General features: G+C 39.2%; 1 protein-coding gene across 2 annotated transcripts; it reads left to right on the top strand.

Moving 5' to 3' along the window:
* The first annotated feature begins 1532 nt into the window (after positions 1-1532).
* LOC106588563 (uncharacterized) lies at positions 1533-19262 on the top strand. 2 transcript variants are annotated; one of them, XM_014177696.2, is made up of 8 exons: positions 1533-1800; positions 3593-3753; positions 3943-4016; positions 4419-4558; positions 6872-7041; positions 7988-8061; positions 8462-8601; positions 9490-10854. In XM_014177696.2, the coding sequence occupies exons 1-8, from the start codon at positions 1737-1739 to the stop codon at positions 9570-9572; spliced, it is 906 nt and encodes a 301-aa protein (XP_014033171.1). In that variant the 5' UTR covers positions 1533-1736; the 3' UTR covers positions 9573-10854. The 2 variants fall into 2 exon arrangements, with proteins under 2 accessions (XP_014033171.1, XP_014033172.1); XM_014177697.2 differs by lacking the exons at positions 7988-8061; positions 8462-8601; positions 9490-10854 and adding exons at positions 18097-18155; positions 18366-19262.
* Positions 19263-27257: the final 7995 nt, after the last annotated feature.

The raw sequence follows: 27257 nt of genomic DNA on the forward strand, positions 1-27257 counted from the left end.
ATTAGGTCAAATATTAATCATTATACCGCTGGGTGGCACTAACCACATACAGATAGCCAACAGATTGCAGGCAGCCAGAATGCAAACATTTTTGTTTTTTATAGTTGAAAATCCACAGAAAGTCTGCACCCAATGTCTCACCAGCCTGTATGTGATATGATGTTAATTTGGTCATACACTGGTAAAGACAATCCCAGCCTTGAAAAATTTTGTGGCAATGGAAGAAAATGCAAGATAACAGGTACTGTACATCATGTTGTTGATTATTTGTGTTGTGTTGGATTGTCAATCGGGCAGCTCAGTCATAGCCTAGGTGCAGTATATATAGCCTACATCATGAGTCTTATGCATGGTGGGGTAAATTACTTTGTGAATGTAATCTGTTAAAGTTACTAGTTACCTGTCCAAAATTGTAATCAGTAATGTAACTTTTGGATTAACCCAACTCAGTAACATATGATTACTTTCAGTTACTTTTGGATTACTTGCGCCTTTAAAATGAATTAGAAGAAGACAAAAAGGATTCATCAAACGCGTTTGGTGTTTTATCATTGTGGTCTCTGACTTGTGGCCAGGTGGAACAACCATTTCCAATGCTGAATTGAATGTCATTGCGAAAACAAAAATGTCAATGTATTTTTTTCTGCAAACATCCTTTCTGAATTTAAAAGTAATCCAAGTATTTCATTTTTTTAAGTGTCTGGAATCTGATTACAATACTTTTTCTGGTAAGGTAACAATAGTTTGTTTTAAAAAAAAATCTGATTACATGTAATCAGTTACTGCCCAACCCTGGTCTTATTCATAGTTTTATTTGTGGCTGATAAGTCGCATCCCACAGTGTTTGCCATTCCACAACAGTGTGTTAATTGTTCCAACATGACAAGTCTTTTGGTTGGATACATGGACTTAATAATAGTAAGCAAATCTGTTCCCTACTCCAAGGCTGTGCGACATCAAATACAACCTATTATATATGGATTAAAAAGCCAAGCTACATACGTCAAACAATTTTCTTCGTGTCCTCCTTTGACACACCCTCCTTTTTGAAGCACGATTGTAGAAATAGGTTAGTCAAAAAGCTAAGGTCAAGGTGATATTTTGTTCGTGTATAAACAGGTCCTGATCAATTATGAAATTTGAAATTGAGTTATCAATAAGTTTAAATTCATTATAAAATAGTTTTTTGATCAGCTACTAAAAATGCTGATTTAGTCTGAGAAAACACAAAGTCAGAGTACAGTGTATTGGAAAAACTTCCATTTGGTTAGCACTCTCAAGTCTCAATTGTATTCCTTCCTCTCTCTTCAGTCTAAAATTGTATTTAATAGTGTTATCCGGGATGGAATACAACTATTAAGCCATTTCCCATTGCATTATTAAATTAATGCAGCCCAGCCAATGCTTTACACAAGTGTCAGGACATGAACCCTCGCCCAAATAAAGATATTCCGTTTTTTCAGATCCACATGGGTTCAGCTCATGAATCACCGAAGCAATCAGAGTTGAGCTGTGATTCACGTCTCACAATTTTTTTTAGCACGGCCCAGCCTCAGACCCACGCAGCTCCTGTCGAGTCACACCTGACGTAGGTGGCCCCAGATAAAAGACTGGTACCTCACCCTGCAGATGACAAACAACATCTCATCATTGAAAACTCCACACTTGAGAAGTTAAATCATTTGTATCATATATTTGGTTGAATTCGTTTAAATAGCCAGATTTGACCCATCAAGATGGTACTACCTTCAACTAACCTTTTGAGGATTACACAATGCATCTTAATATTTGCCATCTCAGGTAAGAAAATGCATCCAGTTAAGTAGGTACAACATTATTGTTGCTTTATGGAAAAAGGAAGGAGAAACGTTTCTGAGGCTTGAAGTTTGAGGAATTTTAACTATTACGTAATGTATATATTATCATATTATTTATATATATATAGTGTATGTAAGTTATATAATATTATACATTCATATTATATATATATATATATATATAAAATATGAATGTATAATATTATATAACTCATATACCTTACAGTATTAAGAAATTATGTCAATTTTACAATGCAATCTTTATCAAAAACCTGATGCATACTTTATGGGTACTTGGGTAGTACTTAAATGACAGGAAAATCACATTTTGTGAGATGTTTAAGTGTCTTGCAGACTGACTTTGAAGTAATCAATCCCTTCAATTATGGTTATATAAGACGTTTGTCTGATATCAATTTCAATATACTGTACCACTATATATTTATTATATATACTATATATATATTATTTTATTAATATTATATATGCTTGATTCAGTAAACCATCTTCCTTCACTGTCTATTTTCAAAAATGGTGTATTCAAAGGCACTTACCGGCACTTAAAAAGACCAGCAGATCAAAATATTGTGTCCCTAGAGCCAACTCAAAGCACAAATATATATTGCGATGACTATGAAATTACTGTTAGATATCAAAGTAGACAGGCTATAATTTGGCCAAACTGGTGATTGTCTTTGCGTTGGTTCAGTTGTACTTGGCTGATTTTGAGCGGGAAAAGATGCCTGAAATATATCCATAATTCAACTCAATCTACTTTGGTTTGTCTCATTTGAGCTAAAAGGACAATGGTCCTTGTATACTAAAGTCCCAACCCTAAATGGCTTGCATAATAATGACAGTTATGGAATTGCTCAAGAGTATTCTCTACAGTCAGAACTCCATGAGTGTCCTACAACAACTAATTAGCAAAGTCAATCTAAGTGTTAACACGCTTGAGAGGGGTATTGTACTTCAATTGATGTCTGATGTGGAAAGAGTCATCTAAAGCTAAAGAGTAATCAAAATTAACACCACACCTTTATGAGTAGTTGATACTCCATTACGATGTCCTAATGGGCCACTAGATTTGCTCACTGCATTACTTTTATATACACTCTCAAACCTAGCCTGAAGACCCGATATTGAATTGCATTGAATTCTACATCGGGCATAAATGGATAAGGAAAGTTTCACTGACAACCTCGACAAGCCAGAATGTTAAATAAAATGAGATTTGAATTTACTTTACACGGACAACAGGTAAAGTATTTTCAAATATAATTATATTCAACATTCTGGCTTGTAAAGGTCATGAGAGGAAACTTTCCTGATCTTAACACTCATTTATATCCGATGTTGGAATCTCAAACTATATAACCAAAAGCTCTATGTGTGTGCTATAGATATAGGATCTTCATTTGATCACTCTTTTGTTACTGAGAAAATGCACACTAGTAGTATGTTTTCCAGGTTTAAAAAGGCTTCTAAAGTTAGTAATTTCCCTTTAACATGCCAGATTTGATTTGCCCTAACGAAAAATGTATCAACCTCCACAAAAATGGTCCATTTATAATCCACATAATTCTTATTTCCTGTTGATGCAGATGATTTTCCTGCCATAGCAAACTGGCTCAAATGAAGATCCTTCATCTGTTAGTACTTTAGGCTACCTCAAAAATCCTCTGATTCCCAAGATGAAAGCTTTAGAAGTCCATGTTGCACTCATAGCCTTAAATGATCCACTTGAGTAAGGTGTATATTTTTGCTTGCCACAGGTTCCCTGTGGTCAGTCACTCCAGCAAGTATGAGCACCACCCCAACAAAGAAAATTGAATACCAGTTGGGCATAAAGATCACCAACCGGGTCTTCAATGACTCCCTATTGAATCCCAATTCCGAGGACTACAAGAAACTGTATGGCGAGGTCAGCCAACTGGTAAGATTGAGAACCAAGCCTTGAATTAAACAACACCACTATATAAACTATACCACAGCACAGGCCTATGTGCCGTTCTAGCTTGGAAAATGTTTGCTTACTTACAATATTATCACAGCAGGAATTATCTCTAAAAGTGATGGTCTCATGACAATGATGAAAATTGTGACATAATTGAGTATTTTTCAGCTTGCTAATGTCTACAAGTGTCCTACATGCGGAACAGCATCCATTTATGAGGGCATTGCAACAATGACTTTCAGGTACAGTAAGCTTGACTAAGTCACCTGGATCCTTTAGATCAGCTTTTGAGAGGATGTGTAACTAAAGTATAAACTCACTGCATTTATTTCTGTCCTTGACAGACTGAAACATGAAATTATGAATTAGAATGACTTGCCTCATCTAAACTATGTAAGCTTGTCAAAATTATAGCTTCAATGTCGAAAGAACCTTAATTTTACGTTTTGGTGGGTTGTGGTAGTGTTTGAAACAGACATATATCAAACTTTGAAACAAAATAAAAACGCTGAAAATGGCTGTGATCTTCTGGTTTACAAGACGTGTTTAATGCCCACCTCCACCTGGTCAAGGTTGGGTGGGGATATGTTATTATACTGTATCATCTTTAACATTCTTCATTTTCTGAATCTTATCTTTTACAGAAAAGGATCAGTGATAGCAAACACTATCCTAGTTTTCAACACAAACGCTATCAATGGATTTGTGGTCAAGTGGAAATTCCTGACTCATATCGAAGCCAATCCTTCTGCCTCTCTCCAGATAGATACAAATTATATTGAATGTAAGACATACAAATATACTAATATTGTATTTTTCCATAATGTAATATTGATTCATTACTCTGATGATTTTTTACTTGAGTGAGTTCGCACTTTCTGTTTTCACCAGTACCAGTTGTGGTTCCAAATATAACCATAACCAACCCCACCACACTCACTACAACAATAAATACAACTCACATGACTGCAACCACTACTAACCCAACAAAACCCACACCATTTTCATCAAATACAACTAAGAAAATTCCAACAACTTCTACCCCATTGGCTCCAAATACAACTTCGAAAATTCATACAACTTTTACCCCATTGGCTCCAAATACAACTACGAAAATTCCTACAACTTCCACCTAATTGGCTCCAAATATAAATGCGAAAATTCCAACAACCACCCCGTTGGCTACAAATACAACAATGAAAATTCCAATAACTTCCACAACATTGGCTCCAACTACAACTACCAAAATTCCAACAATCCCATTGTCTTCAACTACAACAACGACATTTCCAACAACTTCCACCCTGTTGGCTCCTTCTACAGCTCTGAAAATTCCAACATCTTCCACCTCATTGGCTCCAAATATAACGGCGAAATATATATAATATGAATGCATATAAAATATGATTGTATAATATGATATTCATCATATACCTTATATTATTGAGAAATTATATTAATTTTACAATGCAGTCTCTATCAAAAACCTGGTGCATACTGTATGGGTACTTGGGTAGCACTTAAATTACAGGAAAATAGAATGTTGTGAGATGTTTAAGTGTCTCACAGACTGATTTTGAAGTAATCAGTCCCTTCTACTATGGTTATGTAAGACGTTTGTCTGATATCAATTTCAATATACTGTACCACTATATATATTATTTTATATATTAGGGTATGATATATAAAAGTATATCTATCTGTACACATTTTGTATAGTAGGCATATAATGTTATTAATAATATATCTGCTTGATTTAGTAAACCATCTTCCTTCACGGTCTATTTTCAAAGATTGTGTATTCAATGGCACTTACCGGCACTCAGAAAGACCAGCAGATCACATTATTGTGTCCCTAGCGCCAACTCAAAGCACAAATATATATTGCGATGACTAGGAAATGACTATTGGATATCAAAGTAGACTGGCTATTATTTGGCCCAACTGGGGATTTGTGTTGATTCAGGTGTACCCGGCTGTTTTTGAGTAGGAAAAGATGCCCTATTTTCTGTGATATATTTTGAAATATATCCAAAATTCAACTCAATCTACTTTGGTTTATCTCATTTGAGCTAAAAGGACAATGGTCCTTGCATACTGAAGTCCCAACCCTACATGGCTTGCATAATAATGACAGTTATGGAATCGCTCAAGAGTATTCTCTACAGTCAGAACTCCATGAGTGTCCTGCAACAACTAATTAGCAAAGTCAATCTAAGTGTTAACACATTTGAGAGGGGTATTGTACTTCAATTGATGTCTGATGTGGATAGAGTAATCTAAAGCTAAAGAGTAATCAAAATGAATACCACACCTTTATGAGTATTTGATACTCCATTATGATTCTTGTGTTTCCTAATGGACCACCAGATTTGCTCACTGCATTACTTTTATATACACTCTCAAACCTAGCCTGAAGATACGATATTGAATTGCATTGAATTTTACGTCGGGCATAAATGAGCATTTGGATAAGGAAAGTTACCACTGACAACCTCTACAAGCTAGAATGTTAAATTAAATGATATTTGAATTTACTTTACATGGACAACATTTAAATTAAGTTCAAATATAATTGTGTTCAACATTCTGGCTTGTAAAGGTCGTGAGAGGAAACTTTCCTAATCCTAACACTCATTTATACCTGACTTTGAATCCATTGGAATCTCAAACTATACAGCCAACAGCTCTATGTGTGTGCTACAGATGTAGGATCTTCATTTGATCACTCTTTTGTTACTGAGAATTCCTGCACACCAGAAAACGCACACTTGTAGTATATTTTCCTGGTTTAACAAGGCTTCTAAAGTTAGTAATTTCCCTTTAACATGCCAGATTTGATTTGCCCTAACGAAAAATGTATCAACCTCCACAAAAATGGTCCATTTATTATAATCCACATAATTCTTATTTTCTGTTGATGCAGATGATTTTCCTGCCATAGCAAACTGGCTCAAATGAAGATCCTACATCTGTTAATACTTTAGGCTACCTCAAAAATCCTCTGATTCCCAAGATGAAAGCTTTATAAGTCCATGTTGCACTCAAAGTCTTAAATGATCCACTTGAATAAGGTGTATATTTTTGCTTGCCACAGGTTCCCTGTCAGTGCCCTTCTCAGTCACTCCAGCAGGTATGCGCACCACCCCCACAACAAAAACAGTCTTCCAGTTGGGCATGAAGATCACCAACCGGGTCTTCAATGACTCCCTATTGAATCCCAATTCCGAGGACTACAAGAAAATGTATGACGACGTCAGCCAACTGGTAAGATTGAGAACCATGCCTTGAATTAAACAACACCACTATATAAACTCTTATCTTTTACAGAAAAGGATCAGTGTTAGCAAACACTATCATAGTTTTCAACACAAAGGCTATCAATCGATGGGTGGTCATGTTTGAATTCCTGGAATATGTCAAAGCCAATCCTTCTGCCCTTCTCCAGATAAATACAAATTATATTGAATGTAAGACATACAAATATACCAATAGTGTATTTTTCCATAATGTAATATTGATTCATTACTCTGATGATCTTTTACTTGAGTGATTTCCCACTTTCTGTTTTCACAAGCACCAGTTGTGGTTCCAAATATAACCATAACCAACCCCACCACACTCACTACAACAATAAATACAACTCACATGACTGCAACCACTACTAACCCAACAAAAACCACACCATTTTCATCAAATACAACTAAGAAAATTCCTACCACTTCTACCCCATTTGCTCTAACTACAACTTCGAAAATTCCTACAACTTCTACCCCATTGGCTCCAAATACAACTACAAAAATTCCTACAACTTCTACCCCATTGGCTCCAAATACAACTACAAAAATTCCTACAACTTCTACCTAATTGGCTCCAAATACAACTACGGAAATTCCAAAAACACAAAAAAAAACGGTCTTTCAGTTGGGCATGAAGATCACCAATCGGGTCTTCAATGAATCCCTATTGAATCCCAATTCCGAAGACTACAAGAAAATGTATGACGAGGTCAGCCAACTGGTAAGATTGAGAACCAAGCCTTGATTTAAACAACACCACTATATAAACTATACCACAGCATGGGCCTATGTGCTGTTCTGGCTCGGAAAAGGCTTACTTACTTACTTACAATATTATCACAGCAGGAATTATCTCTAAAAGTGATGGTCTCATGACAATGATGAAAATTGTGACATAATTGAGTATTTTTCAGCTTGCTAATGTCTACAAGTGTCCTGCATGCGGAACAGCATCCATTTATGAGGGCGTTGCAACAATGACTTTCAGGTACAGTAAGCTTGACTAAGTCACCTGGATCCTTTAGATCAGCTTTTGAGAGGATGTGTAACTAAAGTATAAACTCACTGCATTTATTTCTGTCCTTGACAGACTGAAACATGAAATTATGAATTAGAATGACTTGCCTCGTCTAAACTATGTAAGCTTGTCAAAATTACAGCTTCAATGTCGAAAGAACCTTAAGGTTACGTTTTGGTGGGTTGTGGTAGTGTTTGAAACAGCCATATCAAACTTTGAAACAAAATAAAAACACTGAAAATGCCTGTGATCTTCTGGTTTACAAGACGTGTTTAATGCCCACCTCCACCTGGTCAAGGTTGGGTGGGGATATGTTATTATACTGTATCATCTTTAACATTCTTCATTTTCTGAATCTTATATTTTACAGAAAAGGATCAGTGATAGCAAACACTATCCTAGTTTTCAACACAAACGCTATCAATGGATTTGTGGTCAAGTGGGAATTCCTGACTCATATCGAAGCCAATCCTTCTGCCTCTCTCCAGATAGATACAAATTATATTGAATGTAAGACATACAAATATACTAATTGCATTTTTCCATAATGTAATATTGATTCATTAGTCAGATTTTTTTAACCTCAGTTAAATATGACCCACGAAAGAAGACTATGTACATTCTAGGTATGTACATAGTGAACCCCTGAGCAGGAAGATGTGGAGGTCACATACCAACAGGTACCTAAACCCACCAGAGGTCCTGATTGGTGGTTTTAAGAGACCCACAATGTAAGACCGTTCTGGATTGGTTGTGTCACTCTATGTCACTCTAAAATAAGGCTTAAAGTATCATTGACCTGTAACATAGAAATAACATATTGCTATTGTAAGTAATACATATCAATTCAACCACATAACTGTTCTACAATGACTTTTACAATGATTTATGTCAAAATGTAATAATTATATATATACAGAGAGCTTTTGACTGACTTTTTGAATATTAAAAATGTCCTGGTACTGTACAGAGGTTTAATTAGTTTGCAGCAGATTACATAGAAGCAGAGCACACACATACAAACTTTTCAAAATTCACAACACAGCGGAATGAGTTAAAGGAAATAGTCAGGTAATCACATTGCAGGAATTTATGACTTGAATCACCTGTACATGTTCAGTCTAAATGACCAGTAAATGGGTTCAAACAGAATATATAATATTGGCATGAACAAGCAATTTCACTATTGGAAAATCAACAGTAGTTCCATACTATGGGTGAGGATCTTTATGTTTAGGGCTGGTCAAGCCCACAGGACCTAAAGCCAGACTAGCCCACATGAAACATAATAACATGCTTGATCAAGAAAATAAGAATCTATCTGATATGATACATATGAATGAACATCTTTGGAAAATTGATGTTTATTTAACTGATCATCTTTATTTATTTTTCCAGGCAAAGTCTTGTCTGCAGAACAAGATCTGACAAAGATGAGCAACAAGCAAAGCCAAGTCACAGCCTCTGTAGATACTGTATAGTTTGTCAGGAATATAGCATGTTATATAGGATGAAAATGACTGGAATGAGTGATTTCATACGATTGTATTTAATCCACAAATTTTGTGCATAAATATTGGGCAACCTTGCTAGTATTTTTGTATTGTGTCTGATGTCATCATATTTGACCCTGTTATGAACACAACCAGTGTCAAACTGATATATTTTTTCAGTCTGTTTTTGTCTGATTTTTCATTGGCACAAATATCTCAGATGTTTAGCTTTGCATCATGTTCAACTGCTCAATTGTATAATGCTGAAGATGAATGTTGAATCAAATATGAAAATCAAAGAGTTCCTTAATTGGTCAGATATTTGAATCGGGAGTTTACAGTAATGATGTATATAAGCCCTGGATTGCTAATTGCTATGTATTGGCCATTGACAGGCTTTGAAGCCACCGGTCAGCCATTTTGGCACTCCCCAGTAGGAGCAGTCCTTCACAAGAGTACATTGAATTCTACAGTATTTCAATTAAATGTTTCAAGGACAAAATGACATGTATTTAAATATTTGTTTATTGTTGGGACAGTAACAGTCATCTGAAAAAAACTATACTTTAAGAAAACATTTATATATTATTTTTTTGATTTGTATGTTTAGCTCACATAATACAATGTAAAAGTGTGCAATAGAATAGAATAAATGTGGCAAAAACTAATTTATAAATAAAAAAATGCATTTCAATAGCTTCTAAAATAAAAACAATTACGGTGAGGGAGTGCCAAGATGGAGGCATGGTGGCTTCAATAGAGGCCCCCAAACAGTAATCTAGTGTATATATAAATCATTGGCTAACAACATGTGCAGTAATAATGTGACATCCCTAGAAATTGAAATAGATAAAGGTCTGAATCCTAACTTGATTTGAGTGCCCATTGATGTCATCAATGGAAGATTTTGCTATTCCAGCCTCACCCATTACTGACTGGTGTGTAAAATCGACCTCACATCCACGCAATCTCCATAGTCAAACATTGGCAGTAGAATGTCCTTACTGAAGAGCTCAAAAACAGCTTCTATCTCAAGGCCATCAGACTGTTAAATAGCCATCACTAGCACCTTAGAGGCTGCTGCCCTATATACACAGACTTGAAATCACTGTCCACTTTATTAATTGAAACACTAGTCACTTTAATAATGTTTACATGTTTTGCACTACTCATCTCATATGTACAATTGATATAGAAAGGCACTACCCCCTTTCAAAATGTTCACATTTTGTTGTCTTACAGCCTGAAATGAAAACACATACAAATCTGACTTTTTCGGGCTTTATTTACACACGGTAACCCACAATATACAAGTACAAATATATATATATATATATATTTTTTAAATAACTCTGAAATAAAACATTTAAAAACTCTGAAAATGTATTAAAAGTAAAACAGTAAAGTACCCTGTTTGGATAAGTGAACCCACCCCCCACCCCCCTTAGAATTGTAATTGCAAACTTGCTGAGGTATAACCAACCACCTTCCAGATCACAAATCAAGCGAATTGGCTTCCATCTGTGATCAATTGTAGTGACTTTGATTAGTTCAGAATAAAAGCAGTTGTTCATAGAGGACTCCACTGCTGAGTAGTGCAATTCAAAGCAAAGGATCCACTAAGATCTACGATATAAAGTTGTGGAAAGGCACAAGTCAGGGGATGGATATAAAAAGATTTCAAAAGCTTTGTCTATGCCTCGGAGCATAGTTAAAACCATTATTAAGAAGTGTAACCCTTATGGCACCACCCAGACCCTGCATAGATCAGGCCATCCCTCCAAACTGGATGACCGGGCAAGGAGGATCAGAGAGGCTACTAAGAAGCCAATGTCGACTTTGAAGGAGCTACAGAGCTTCAGGCCTTTATGGCAAAGACTGGTCATTGTGTGGATGTGACCATAATACCACAAGCACTCCACAAATCTGGCCTCTCTGGAGGGTGGCAAGAAAAAAATCTCTCCACAAAAAAAGCCATATCAAGTCTCATTTGAGCTTTGCCAAAAAGCAGATTGTAGATTCTGAGGCCAAGTGGCAAAAGGTGCTGAGGTCAGATGAGACCAAAATTGAACCTTTTGGCCTGAACGCAAAACGATATTTATGGCAAAAAAACAATGCATCTTTCCACCCAAAGAACACTATGCCTACAGTAAAGTACGGCGATGGCAGCATCCTGTTGTGGCGGTGTTTCTCTTCAGCAGGGACTGGAGCACTTGTCAGGATAGAAGGGAAAATGGACTGTGCAAGATTCTTGAGGAGAACCTGCTGCTCTCTGCCAGGAAGTTCAAAATGGGAAGATGGTTCACGGTTCAACATGACAATGACCCAAAGCACACCGCTAAAGCAACCGTACAGTGGCTGAAGGACAAGAAGATGAATGTCCTTATGTGGCCTAGTGTAGTCAGAGCCCCGACCTAAATACCATCGAGAATCTGTGGAATGACTTGAAGAGTGCAGTCCTTGAGCAGTCACCATGCAATTTAACTGAGCTTGAACAATTCTGCAAGGAAGAATGGGCAAATATTGCACAGTCTAGGTGTGCAAAGTCAGTAGAGATGTATTCAAAGTGACTTGTGGCTGTAATTCAAGCAAAAGGTGGTTCCACCAAGTATTAACTCAGGGGGGTGTTCACTTATCCAAATAGGGTATTTTACTGTTTTAATACATTTTCAGAGTTTTTTAAATAATTATTTTCATTTGGATATTTTGGGTTACTGTGTGTAACTAAAGCCGGAAAAAGTCTGATTTTATGTGTTTTCATTTCAGGCTGTAAGGCAACAAAAGGTGAACATTTTGAAAGGGGGTGGTGACTTTTTATACCCACTGTATATACTGTATTCTATTCTACTGTATTTTGGTCTATGCCACTCTGACATTGCTCGTCCAAATATTTCTATATTCTTAATTCCATTCCTTTACTTTAAATGTGTGTGTTTTGTGTGTATTGTTGTGAAATTCTTAGATATTACTTGTTAGATATTACTGCACTGTTGGAGCTAGAAACACAAGCATTTCGCTACACCCGTAAAAACATCTGCCAAACATGTGTATGTGACAAATAAAACAAAATAAAATGTCATTGATCAATCTACCCTAATCCTCAATGATCATGGAACTGATATGACAATGGTTCCAGTCGTCGTAAACCATGCGCCAGGTTTAAACTGCCAGGCTTGGTCTGTGTTCTATGATGAATCCATATTGATTCCATGAAGTGGGGTATATGTCCCAAATTATTGAACTTGTAATACATTAAATATTATCCACTATTGCCAGTGACCCTCGGGATCAACCATACGGACATGACAGAGGAAAGAAAGGGAAACTAACGATGTAATGGAATGATGCCAAATGTAGGCTACAAATTGAAGGGAACTAACACTGACAGTTAAAAATGTGTGTGGGTATTACTGACGGTGGCTACCGATAGTGGCATATATTTAACATGATACAAATTGCTTAAAAAAATTTAGAAAAGTCAGGGCTGAAATTGCAACATTCTAGTGCGTACAAAGGTTAAATTTAGGCCGACTGTCACTCTGCAGGGATTTGACTTGTCATCTGCTTGTGTCTCCAAGATTCATCCCTGCAAACTGAACCTATTTTTTTATTATTATTATATATATATATTTTTTCCCACCTAGAATTATAGCAGCTAACGTCCCCTGAATGCACAGCCGCTAATCCGAGGCCTGCTAACTATCTAAAGCACATTGGACTGTTGGCTTAAGAGGCCCTTCGGACATATTGCTTTGAACACTATACATATTTTGCCAATTGGCCTGGTTTACCACACGGAGCCCTGCTAATCCGTCCGCTGATGTAACTGCACGAGGAGGCCACAACAGACTCTCCTCCGTCGCGTTGTCCCTCTAAGGCCTTTCTGTTAGCCTGCTAGCCCGCCGCTAGCTGCCTGAAGCCACGCACCGGACTCGTATGATCACACGGCTACGCATGCCTCTCCCTAACGTCACCATGCTTTGTCCATTGCTGTTTTGGTCTGTTACTATTGTTTTATTTCACTGTAGAGCCTCTAGCACTGCTCAAAATGCCTCGGCTAACAATTTAGTTCCACCTCCCACACACGCAGTGACATCACCTGGTTTAAATGCTATTTCTAGAGACAATATCTCTTTCATTATCACTGTATGCACAGGTTTACCCCCACTGTATTCACATCCTACCATACCCTTGTCTGTACATTATGCCTTGAATATATTCTACCGTGCCCAGAAATCTGCTCCTTTTACTCTCTGTTCTGAACGTACTAGACGTCCAGTTCTGTTAGCCTTTAGTCGTACCCTTATCCTAATTCTCCTCTGTTCCTCTGGTGATGTAGAGGTTAATCCAGGCCCTGCAGTGTCCAGCTCCACTCCCATCCCCCAGGCTCTCTCATTTGTTGACTTCTGCAACCGTAAAAGCCTTGGTTTCATGCATGTTAACATTAGAAGCCTCCTCCCTAAGTTTGTTGTATTCACTGCAATAGCACACTCCACCAATCCGGATGTCCTAGCTGTGTCTGAATCCTGGCTTAGGAAGACCACCAAAAACCTTGAAATTTCCATTCCGAACTATAACATTTTCCGACAAGATAGAACTGCCAAAGGGGGCGGTGTTGCAATCTACTGCAAAGATAACCTGCAGAGTTCTGTCTTACTATCCAGGTCTGTAACCAAACAATTCAAGCTCCTACTTCTAAAAATTAACCTTTCCAGAAACAAGTCTCTCACCGTTGTCGCTTGCTATAGACCACCCTTTGCCCCCAGCTGTGCTCTGGACACCATATGTGAACTGATTGCCCCCCATCTGTCTTCTGAGCTCGTGCTGCTAGGTGACCTAAACTGGGACATGCTTAACACCCCGGGCCATCCTACAATCTAAGCTTGATGCCCTCAACCTCACACAACTTATCAATGAACCTACCAGATATAACCCCAAATCCGTAAACACGGGCACCCTCATAGATATCATCCTAACTAACTCGCCCTCCAAATACACCTCTGCTGTTTTCAACCAAGATCTCAGCGATCACTGCCTCATTGCCTGCATCCGTAATGGGTCTACGATCAAACGACCACCCCTCATCACTGTCAAACGCTCCCTAAAACACTTCTGTGAGCAGGCCTTTCTAATCGACCTGGCCGGGGTATCCTGGAATGACATTGACCTCATCCCGACAGTAGAGGATGCCTGGTTGTTCTTTAAAAGTGCCTTCCTCACCATCTTAAATAAGCATGCCCCATTCAAAAAAACGTAGAACCAGGAATAGATATAGCCCTTGGTTCACTCCAGACCTGTCTGCCCTTGACCAACACAAAAACATCCTGTGGCGTTCTGCATTAGTATCGAATAGCCCCCGTGATATGCAACTTTTCAGGGAAGTTAGGAACCAATATACACAGGCAGTCAGGAAAGCTAAGGCTAGATTTTTAAACATAAATTTGCATCCTGCAGTACAAACTCCAAAAAGTTCTGGGACACTGTAAAGTCCATGGAGAATAAGAGCACCTCCTCCCAGCAACCCACTGCTCTGAGGCTAGGAAACACTGTTACAACTGATAAGTCCACTATAATTGAGAATTTCAATAAGCATTTCTCTACGGCTGGCCATGCTTTCCACCTGGCTACCCCTACCCCGGTCAACTGCCTGGCACCCTCCACAGCAACCCGCCCAAGCCCCCACCATTTCTCCTTCACCCATATCCAGATAGCTGATGTTCTGAAAGAGCTGCAAAATCTGGACCCCTACAAATCAGCCGGGCTAGACAATCTGGACCCTTTATTTCTAAAATGATCTGCCGAAATTGTTGCAACCCCTATTACTAGCCTGTTCAACCTCTCTTTCGTATCGTCTGAGATTCCCAAAGATTGGAAAGCTGCCGCGGTCATCCCCCTCTTCAAAGGGGGAGACACTCTAGACCCAAACTGCTACAGACCTATATCTATCCTACCCTGCATCTCTAAGGTCTTCGAAAGCCAAGTTAACAAACAGATTACCGACCATTTTGAATCACACCGTACCTTCTCCGCTTTGCAATCTGGTTTCAGAGCCGGTCATCGGTGCACCTCAGCCACACTCAAGGTCCTTAACGATATCATAACCGCCATCGATAAGAGACATTACTGTGCAGCTGTATTTATTGACCTGGCCAAGGCTTTCGACTCTGTCAATCACCACATCCTCATCGGCAGACTCAACAGCCTTGGTTTCTCTAATGACTGCCTCGCCTGGTTCACCAACTACTTCTCTGATAGAGTTCAATGTGTCAAATCGGAGGGCCTGTTGTCCAGATCTCTGGCGGTCTCTATGGGGGTGCCACAGGGTTCAATTCTTGGGCCGACTCTTTTCTCTGTGTACATCAATGATGTAGCTCTCACTGCTGGTGAGTCTCTGATCCACCTCTACTCAGACGACACCATTCTGTATACTTCTGTCCCTTCTTTGGACACTGTGTTAACTAACCTCCAGACGAGCTTCAATGCCATACAACTCTCCATCCATGGCCTCCAACTGCTCTTGAACGCAAATAAAACTAAATGCATGATATTCAACCGATCATTGCCCGCACCTGCCCGCCCATCCAGCATCACTACTCTGGACGGCTCCGACTTAGAATACATGGACAATTACAAATACCTGGGTGTCTGGCTAGACTGTAAACTCTCCTTCCAGACTCATATTAAGCATCTCCAATCCAAAATCAAAACTAGAATCGGCTTCCTATTTCGCAACAAAGCATCCTTCACTCATGCCGCCAAACACACCCTCGTAAAACTGACCATCCTACCGATCCTCGACTTCGGCGATGTCATCTATAAAATAGCCTCCAACACTCTACTCAACAAACTGGATGCAGTCTATCACAGTGCCATCCGTTTTGTCACCAAAGCCCCATACACTACCCACCACTGCGACCTGTACGCTCTCGTTGGCTGGCCCTCACTTCATACTCGTCGCCAAACTCACTGGCTACAGGTTATCTACAAGTCTCTGCTAGGTAAAGCCCCGCCTTATCTCAGCTCGCTGGTCACCATAGCAGCACCCACTCGTAGCACGCGCTCCAGCAGGTATATCTCACTCGTCACGCCCAAAGCCAATTCTTCCTTTGGTCGCCTTTCCTTCCAGTTCTCTGCTGCCAATGACTGGAACGAACTGCAAAAATCTCTGAAGCTGGAGATTCCCATCTCCCTCACTAGCTTTAAGCACCAGCTGTCAGAGCAGTTCAAAGATCACTGCACCTGTACATAGCCCATCTGTAAACAGCCCATTTATCTACCTCATCCCCATACTGTATTTATTTATCTATTCTGCTTCTTTTGCACCCCAGTAACTCTACTTGCACTTTCATCTTTTGCACATCTACCATTCCAGTGTCTAATTGCCATACTGTATTACTTTGCCACCATGGCCTATTTATTGCCTTAATTACCTTATTTGACCTAAATTGCACTCACTGTATATAGACTTTTAGTTTTCTTTTTTTCCTACTGTATTATTGACTATGTTTTTGTTCATTTCACGTGTAACTCTGTGTTGTATGTGTCTAACTGCTATGCTTTATCTTGACCAGGTCGCAGTTGCAAATGAGAACTTGTTCTCAACTAGCCTACCTGGTTAAATAAAGGTGAAATAAAATAAAAAATAAAATAATTAAAAGGCCATACAATTTAAATTCTGCATAACGGCACAGCATTTCATATACAGTATATTGGTGACTCCCTGTTTAAATAAAGGTAGAATAAATACTTCACTGTGCTTCAGTTTTCTACCATCCGACTGGTTTAACGTTTGTCTCCAGCAATCATAAGGTAAAATAAAACAATGTAAACAATTGTCATTTATATTTACAATCCCCTTATCCAAACGGATTACTCATTTACCTAGCTCTTATAATTTCGTAAATGACTGTGCATGGAGAATGGTGTTATTTCTATCGTGACAAAATTTGATGGTTTTCACCTGGAACTGATAGGTTGCTCGACCTCATTCCTTTCTTTCCTCCTGCATAATGGTAGTGGAATTATGAGGGAATTAAGTCAAGGTCAGAATACGGCATATCTATAAACACACCTCCACCACACGTCCACTTCTTTGATCTCCACCCCAAATGCGTACCTTGCTGGCACTGGCTCTTCCCCAATGTGTAAGTTCAAGATCAGAATAAGTGTAGAGAGAAAAGTTCATAAAAAGGGAATAAAGACCAATTTAAGCGCTCATAACTCGGGTCTGAATTAGCCCTGTGCATAAATAATCTGCACTTTCTTAAGGACATTGTTGTATGGGATGTTTGAGACATTTTACTTCAAGGTTTGTGAGGAGTGTGTTTTTTCAGAACATATTGTGCCTTTTTTAAGAAAACAAAATGACACCCTTCATGTATAAAAAATGGCATGGTGAACCCTCTACTACTGCATACACTTACTCAACATCACATGTTTATGTCTTGTTCTCCCTTTAACTTCCTCTTTCTTCCTCTCTCTCTCTAATCATCCGATGGAACTCAACGCCCAGCCTACCCCCAGACTCGCCCCCCGGCAGGTCCCCCTGCTGTGCAGGTTGCAGCATCTCAGGTAGGATGTAGCTAGCTTGAAGGGGTTAGCTTACCATAAAGTGCCAGCTTAAAATGGCTTCTCCATTTAGCACTGTTGGCTGCCATTTACTGTGAATCTCTTGAGGTCTGATTACCTTGATGTAATATCAAGCAGTAGATAGATTCAAACATTACATGTCAATATTATACCTGTTTCTTTCTCCGTCTTTCTCTCTCTCTCCTTGAGCAGGTGGCAGCTGTTGTTACTGAGCCTGATTCCAACCAGGTAGAGGAGGTCCCCACTCCCCCCACTGACCCCCAGGTGGAGCCCGTCGAGGCGGCCAAGCCCTAACCCAACCCCCCTTCATCCTTCACTCCAGCCACTTGGGGCAGATTATATGGGCAAGAGTGTGGGTCTTATTCTGAATTCCATATCGAGCCCTAGCCCCTATCTCAGTAGGCTCTTCTATAGATCTGAAACAATTTGATAGGTAGGTGGTAGAAATTTCCACAGCCTACCAGGAGGTTTACATACTGTTAAATTCTTCTGCAGATCTACAGGAATGCCAAGGGGTATAGGGGCTGGGGGTTGATTTAAAATTCAGCTTTTTAGAGAAATGTTGTAGTGACCAGCAGGTCAAAGTCCCATGAATGACATATCTGTTTTGCACTAAATGGAGGCACTCAAACCTGTATTGTCTCAGTAATTATTAAACTATAGAAATGGGAAGAAAATATCAATTGTAACCAGTATCAATTGTAACCAATTTGGGGATCTTTTCAAAGCTACGAGACATTGATTATTATCGTGGATGCAGAAAGTGATGGTTGAAGATATAGGACAGGGGTTCTACATCTCTGATCCTGAAGAGGGTATGCAGGCTTTTGTTCTAAGAACAGTCTTATTTCTAACACAGTCACTGCATGGAATAGAGGATTCTACCGAGGGACTAACTGAAGCTAATGTAAAATTGTATGTATGTGTGCTTTTCATTGCTTTCAGTGCTTCTTTCGTTGCATTTTGGTGGCATCACACTTTTTTGAGACCAAATAATACATCCTTTATCACCACCGTGTCATAATATAGTGATCTTTTCAGGATGCTTTTTGCTTTGAGCTTTACAGAATAAAATTTCTGTACAATGTTTTTAAGCCTAGTTTTGCAAATTCATGTCTTTAAGTGAATGACATCACAACTCTAATCACTTACCAAGCTAACCAACCAATGATATTACACGCCATCAAACTCTTAAGATTGCATTCCCTGATCTGCATGGAAAGTATACAGGTAATTGCCAAGATAATAGAAACACTTGAGTAAATGAGGGATACAAAGTATATTGAAAGTAGATGATTCCACACAGGTGTGGTTCCTGAGTTAATTAAGCAATTAACATCCCATCATGATTAAGGTCATGTACAAAAATGCTGGGCAGGCCATTATTTTTGCTACCATGGCTTTGCCCCCACAGGATAAGAATGCCCCCATTCACAGGGCATGAGTGGTCACTGAATGGTTTGATGAGCATGAAAATGATGTGAAGCATATGCCATGGTCGTCTCAGTCACCAGATCTAAACCCAGTTGAACACTTATGGGAGATTCTGGAGCGGCGCCTGAGAGCGTTTTCCACCACCATCAAAAAAACACCAAATGATGGAATTTGTCGTGGAATAATGGTTTCGCATCCCTCTAATAGAGTTCCAGACACTTGTAGAATCAATGCCAAGGTGCAATGAAGCTGTTCTTTCTCGTGGTGGCACACCGCCCTAAGACACTATTACCTGTATATTTCTGTTAAACCTGTCTATTGAGCAATGTATGTCTATGTATATGTTTTTAATTTAATCAAATCTGCCAGCAACATATCTAAGCATAAACACAACATGTAAAGTGTTGGTCCCATTTTTTTAATGTTTTACCTTTATTTAGCTAGGCAAGTCAGTTTCATGAGCTGAAATGGAAAATCACAGAAATATTCCATACTCACAAAAAGCTTATTTCTCAAATATGTTGTGCACAAATTTGTTTACATCCCTATTAGTGAGCATTTCTCCTTTTCCAAGATAATCCATCCACCTGACAGGTGTGGCAAATCAACGGCACGATCATTACACAGGTGTACCTTGTGCTGGGGACAATAAAGGGCCACTCTAAAATGTGCAGTTTTCAAACAATACAATGACACAGATGTCTCAAGTTTTGAGGGAGTGTGCAATTGGCATGCTGACTGCAGGAATGTCCACCAGAGCTTTTGCCAGAGAACTGAATGTTCATTTCTAAGCTGCCTCCAACGTCATTTTAGAGAATTTGGCAGTACATCCAACCGGCCTCACAACCATAGACCATGTGTAACCACGCCAGCACAGGACCTCCACATCTGGCTTCTTCACCTGCGGGATTGTCTGAGGGTGGTAGGGGGTGCTGAGGAGTATTTCTGTTGGTTATTAAGCACTTTTGTGTCGGAAAAATCATTCTGATTGCCTGGGCCTGTCTCCCCAGTGGGTGGTCTTGGCTCCCAAGTGGATGGGTCTATGCCCTCACAGGCCCACCCATGGCTGCGCCCCTGCCCAGTCATGTGAAATCCATAGATTAGGGCCTAATGAATTTATTTAAGTTGACTGATTTCCTTACATGAACTGTAACTTCGTGAAATCTGAGAAATTGTTCTATGTTGCATACATTTTTTGTTCAGTGTAGACTCATTTAGGCTTAGATGGTGCTAAAAGTTTGTGAGCCCAGGCAGTATGTTTGAGCAACAACAAAACATTTTATCTGGGCTTGGCTACCGTTGGCCTGATAGCAACATGCTGCACAAAGTAGACAACTACTTGTCACCAGAGAACTTGTTTTGTCAGTAAAGTTAATACTGTTAGGTTGTCGTGTAATTTTTAACATTTTGCTAAATGCATTTTCCTAAATGTTCTGTAGTGCTCATTGAGAGGATTGTATAATGTTAGAATGTAGAATAGTTGTAGATGAACACTTTGAACACATTAGTAAAAAGCAAGCAAATACTGTTACGTCACATAAACATACAGAATATGTAATTGATCCCTACCATAGCCTAACCTTTTCCTTGAGAGTTATGATTCCATCATAAGAAACCTGCAGTGTATGACATTTGTTTGAATATCTGCTTTCTTTATTTGATTATTCATTACTTGTTTTTTCGTTTAAAAATTGGCTCTAACAAAGGATACGAGTCTCTGGCTTATGCTCTAATATTCCAGACATAATAAAATACTCAAACAGTAAGAATATTCTGGAATGCCCTTAAAATAATAAAATGTCTGTCCATTTGACATTTAGCCAAAAGTTAACTGACATTGCTGTATTTGTTTTTGTGTCATTCTAGCCCTTGTTGACCACTGAACTAACTTTTAAAGTTCTTCCTTTTGTGACATTCTAGCACTTGTCGACCACCCTCCACATGTTTTCATTGTAAATAAAGTAACTGCTTTAACCGTAATATTTGTGCATGGTCCACTGATGCCTTATCCTCACTAGAGGGCAGCAGTGGTGAATGTGTTGATGTTCTAAAGGTCTATTTTGCTGTTTATTGACAATGTGTTTGACTGTGCTGTTGATGAGTGTTCATACCCCTTGAATTATTGCAAATCTTTCTGTGACAGCCTGAATTCAAAATTGGTTAATTCAATTTTTTTCACTCATCTACACATAATACCCCATAATGACAATGTGAAAACATGTTTTAAGAAATGTTTGCAAATGTATTGAAAATGAAATGGGTGGGCCTGGGAGGGCATGTCTCATTTACATAAGTATTTAGTCAATACACTTGTAGAAGCACCTTTGTTAGCCATTAGAGCTATGAGTCTTTCTGGGTAAGTCTCTGAGCTTTCCACACCTGGATTGTACAACATTTCTTTTTTTAATTCTACAACCTCTGTCAAATTGGTTGTTGATCTTTGCTTGACAACCATTTTCAGGTCTTGCCATAGATTTTCAATCAGATTTAATTCAAAACTGTAACTCGGCCACTTAGGAACATTCACTGTCTTCTTGGTAAGCATCTCCAGCGTATTTGGACTTGTGTTAGAGGTTATTGTCCTGCTGAAAGGTGAATTCATCTCCCAGTGTCTGGTAGAAAGCAGACTTAACCAGATTTTCCTTTAGGATTTTGCCTGTGCTTAGCTCCATTACGTTTCTTGTTTATCCTGAAAACCTCCCCAGCCTTACCGATTACAAACATACCCATAACATGATGCAGCCACCACTATGTTTGAGTATATGGAGAGTGGTACTTAGTAATGTGTAGTATTGGATTTTCCCCAAACATGACATTGGTATTCAGGACAGTTAATTGCTTTGCCACATTTTCTGCATTATTATTATAGTGCATTGTTGCAAACAGGATGCATGTTTTGGAATACTTTTATTCTATACAGACTTTTTTCTTTTCACTCTGTAAATTAGGATAATATTGTGGTGTCTACAATGTTGTTGATCCATCCTCAGTTTTCTCCTATAACAGCCGTTAAACTCTGTAACTGTTTTAAAGTCACCATTTCCATTCAGTTATTTTTTTTATTGAACTACAGGTCCTCTTTGCTTTTATTGGAAGTCAAACTGTAATTGGGAGAGAGAAAAAATTCTACTGATGTAATCATCAGCGATTATCATAATTTACGATGTGAAAGAGATTATTTGATTTGATTGATATCAAGATGATATCGATACCCGCTTTCTCCGTGCGCTGCCAATAATTCTTAAGGGCACTCATAATTACCTATCCAGGCGTACAATATAGAACATTCAGTCCCTGGGTCCTCACTTTGTGTGTGTGTGTGTGTGTGTGTGTGTGTGTGTGTGTGTGTGTGTGTGTGTGTGTGTGTGTGTGTGTGTGTGTGTGTGTGTGTGTGTGTGTGTGTGTGTGTGTGTGTGTGTGCATGTGTTACAATCTGATACCTATGTTCAAGTACTTTGGGCGTTTCTCCAATAGGATGAATAATGATTGCCATTTAATGGAAAAGCCTGTTGATATATTATCCAAAAATAAGGCCTTTGTTCTGCCCACCTCTCCCCTTCTGACGTAAGTAATCTTCTATAGATACTGTAGATCTAGGTGAAGTGGTGGTGGCCTTTGCCAATGTTTTACCTTAGAAACCAACCGTTAAACATATCCAAATAAACCACAAGTTGGCTTTACACAGTTGTGCTATCAATAAAGCAAACTCTTTGGTAATATTTTATAATAACGTTCAGTAATAAACTATGTATAAGGCATTTGCAAACATTTTGCAGATCATGTATTAATCATTACTCCCACATTTGTAAATGTTAGTAAGCTAGTTTGTCAAAAATGTATAAACAATGTTTAAATTATGTGTAAGATCATTAATAAGATGTTTAATATAGGCCCTTATAAACAACTGACTAATCATTAGTAAAGTATTTTTGCAGGGTCTTATCTAAAGTGAGGGCTACAGTATGTATACTTTACCATGTACAGATGTAGGATCTTAATTTGAGCTAGTTTCCTACAACAGGAAAACAATACTGTAGTAACAAGAGATGTGAATTATTATAATTAATGGACATTTTTTTATAGGGTTTGATACATTTTTCATTAGGGCAAATTAAGTCTGACATTGTAAACGGAAATTACAAACTTTAAAAGCCTTTTTAAAACTTGAATACACTTCCTGTGCAGGAAAATTCTCAGCAAAAAAAAGTGATCAAATGAAGATCCTACGTTTGAAAGGTCACACTTTATTTGGATAGTCTGGAATATCCATCTGTAGATGCTTTACAGATGGTCATACCATCAACAAACTGTCTGTTGATAAGCAGCTGTTTACATTTAGTTTACATTTAGCAGATAGATAGTGGAATCTATCAATGTAACGTTCTGCATAATATCCAATCCCCCAAATATATTTTCCTTCTCAATGTTTTCCCCTTACCCTACCACCCCTTCCCTAATTGGAGTAAACTAATGGACAACAATACTTAGGCTTCTACTTCCAGCTTATACATATTATATACATTTTACGGAGGTTTTACATTAGTTATCGTTTAAAAAAAATGAAGTTGCCTCATCCTTCAGGTAGATCAGTTTACATTTTGCAGATAGATTGTGGGATCAGTAAATGTAATGTTCTGCATCATTTCCAATACCCCATATATATATTTTTCTTATTATCTTAAATAAATGTTCCTTATTTATTATTTTCCCCTAACACTACCACCCCTTACCTAATTGTCGTAAACTAAACTGACCATTAAAAGGGGTTATTTGTTATTGTAGTTTGGTCAGGACGTGGCAGGGGTGTGTTTGTTTTGTGTTGTCGGGGTTTTTGGGTATTGTTCTATGTTTTGTATTTCTATGTTCGTATTTGTAGTTGTTCTATTTCTATGTTAGTTTTGGGAACGACCTCCAATTAGGAGCAGCTGGTTGTTGTTGCTTCTAATTGGAGGCCATATTTATATGGGTTTATTTTCTCGTGTTTGTTTCTTTGTATAGTCGTAGTACCTTACAGGACTGGCGTTCGTTTTCTTGTTTTGTTTAGTGGTCACGGTTAAACAAAAATATAAGTATGGACACTTACCACGCTGCGTATTGGTCCGATATTTCTTACTCCTCATCTGAAGACGAAGCTTATGACAGAACCACCCTGTCATAAGGGGGGCACATGGGGAGTTGGAGCAAGTCGGGCAATAGGCCTGAACCAACTCTTTGCGCTTATTACGGGGAGCGACAGATCGAGAAAGCGCCGAGCTATGTGGAAATGTGCACTATATTGCCCAGACGCGTTCAAAGGCCGGTGCAATTGGTGAAAGCTCCTCAGTATGGCCAAGCTATGGTGAGCACTCAGCCAGGAAGGGTTGTGCAGGCCGTATGCTCCAGACCTCCAGTGCTTCTCCAGGGTCCAGTTTACCCTGGTCCTGCTCCTCGCACTAGCCCTGTGGTGCGTGTCACTAGTCCGGCGCCTCCTAAGCCAGTTCCACGGACCAGGCCTCCAGTGCGTCAGCCCAGTCCAGTACATCCTGTTCCTGCTCCTCGCACTAGCCCTGTGGTGCGTGTCCCTAGTTTGGCGCCTCCAAAGCCAGCCCCACGCACCAGGACTTTAGTGCACCTGCCAAGTCCAGTACGTCCTGTTCCTGCTCCTCGCACTAGCCCTGTGGTGCGTGTCCCTAGTTTGACGCCTCCAAAGCCAGCCCCACGCTCCAGTCCGGAGCCGCCAGAGTCGGCCTCCAGTCCGGAGCCGCCAGATTCGGCCTCCAGTCCGGAGCCGCCAGTGTCGGCCTCCAGTCCGTGGTCTCCAGCGACGCGCCACAGCCCTGAGCCTTCAGCGGGGGTGGACAGGTTAGGTTGGGGACTAGGGACGGAACCTGAGCCACCTCCGAGGGGGGGGTGTTTGCACAGGAACCGTCGGTGACGGTGGCCACCCTCCCTTCCCTCCCTTTATTTTGGGGTTATTGTGCTAGTTTTTTTTGTTTCAGGTGCATCCGGGGTCTGCACCTTTGGGGGGGGGGGGGGGGGTACTGTCACGTCCTGACCAGTAAAAGGGGTTATTTGTTATTGTAGTTTGGTCAGGACGTGGCAGGGGTGTGTTTGTTTTGTGTTTTTGGGTATTGTTCTATGTTTTGTATTTCTAGTTCTATGTTAGTTTTGGGAACGACCTTCAATTAGAAGCAGCTGGTTGTCGTTGCTTCTAATTGGAGGCCATATTTATATGGGTTTATTTTCTCTTGTGTTTGTGGGTGGTTGTTTCTTTGTATAGTCGTAGTACCTTACAGGACTGTCGTTCGTTTTCTTGTTTTGTGTTCATGGTTAAATAAGAATATAAGTATGGACACTTACCACGCTGCGTATTGGTCCGATATTTCTTACTCCTCATCTGAAGACAACGCTTATGACAGGACAACAATACTTAGGCTTCTACTTCCAGCTTATACAAATTATATACATTTTACGGACGTTTTACATTAGTTATCCTTAATAAAAAAATATTGGCCCACCCTTCAGCTACCGTCAAAACCCCTCCCATCTTTCCCTGAGAACCATCCAGTTTTGATTTCTACTTGCCATGTTTTCCAACTATGCTGTGATGTTTATCAAAAGTTCTGCACCTTTCTATTCTGATATTTTCTACCGATTGTAAAATAAAGATGCACTAAGCACAAATCACTCCGCCATTTCCTGGTTGCTAAAATTCTAATAGTTCGCCAAATTTCAGTTTGTCACAAATCAAGTATAGGGTAGAGAGGCGGGAATTTTAGCTTGTAAATCTTGGTGGGGCATACATAAAAAAATATACTGTATATTTAGATGCCTGCCAGCAAAGCCACTACACAACACAATACTAAACAATACACTGCCCCGGCAGGTAGCCTAGTGGTTAGCGCGTTGGGCAAATAACAAAGGTTGCTGGATCGAAACCCTTAGCTGTCGTTCTGCCCCTAACCCATTGTTCCCCAGTAGTCTGTAAATAAGAATTTGTTCTTAACTGACTTGCCTAGTTAAAGGTTACATTTTTAAATTGCACTATAACGGTGACAAACAGCGCCCACAAACTGTTAGGGCCTACATAAAGTTGTCCCAACACGTTACCACTGCTACACCTGGCTATCAGCGGAGCTTTGTCTGGCAGTGAAAGAGTTCATTCAGCCTCATTTACTGTCTTTTAAAAAAACTGTCATAACTATTTGTTCAACACTTTAGAAATGCACAGCGACAGAATTCAGAACATGGGCCGTTCTTACAGTTCTCCCTGTACACCAAGTCAGAACCATAGGATAAATAAAGGGGAAAAGGGACCAAATTATTAGGGCACATAGGCTACTAACAGCTTACTACACAACATACACTTAGTATTACTTTCTTAGCTACAGTATACATACAGTGCATTCGGAAAGTATTCAGATCCCTTGACTTTTTCCACATTTTGTTACGTTACAGCCTTATTTTAAAATTGATTAAATAAAACATTTTCCTCATCAATCTCGAATCATGATGACTTCAGTGATCTTCAGGTTGAAGATCTAGAAAGAAGCCCGAGATCCGGACTTGCAAAATGTATTTTCTAAGTCGGAGCTCATTTTCTCCCGAGTTCCCGGTTGTCTTGAACTCACTGAAGTCAGCTTTCCCAGCTCTGAGGTTCCAGTTGTTTTG

The sequence above is a fragment of the Salmo salar genome, chromosome ssa27 (genome assembly GCF_905237065.1).
Source record: "Salmo salar chromosome ssa27, Ssal_v3.1, whole genome shotgun sequence".
Lineage (NCBI taxonomy): Eukaryota > Metazoa > Chordata > Actinopteri > Salmoniformes > Salmonidae > Salmo > Salmo salar.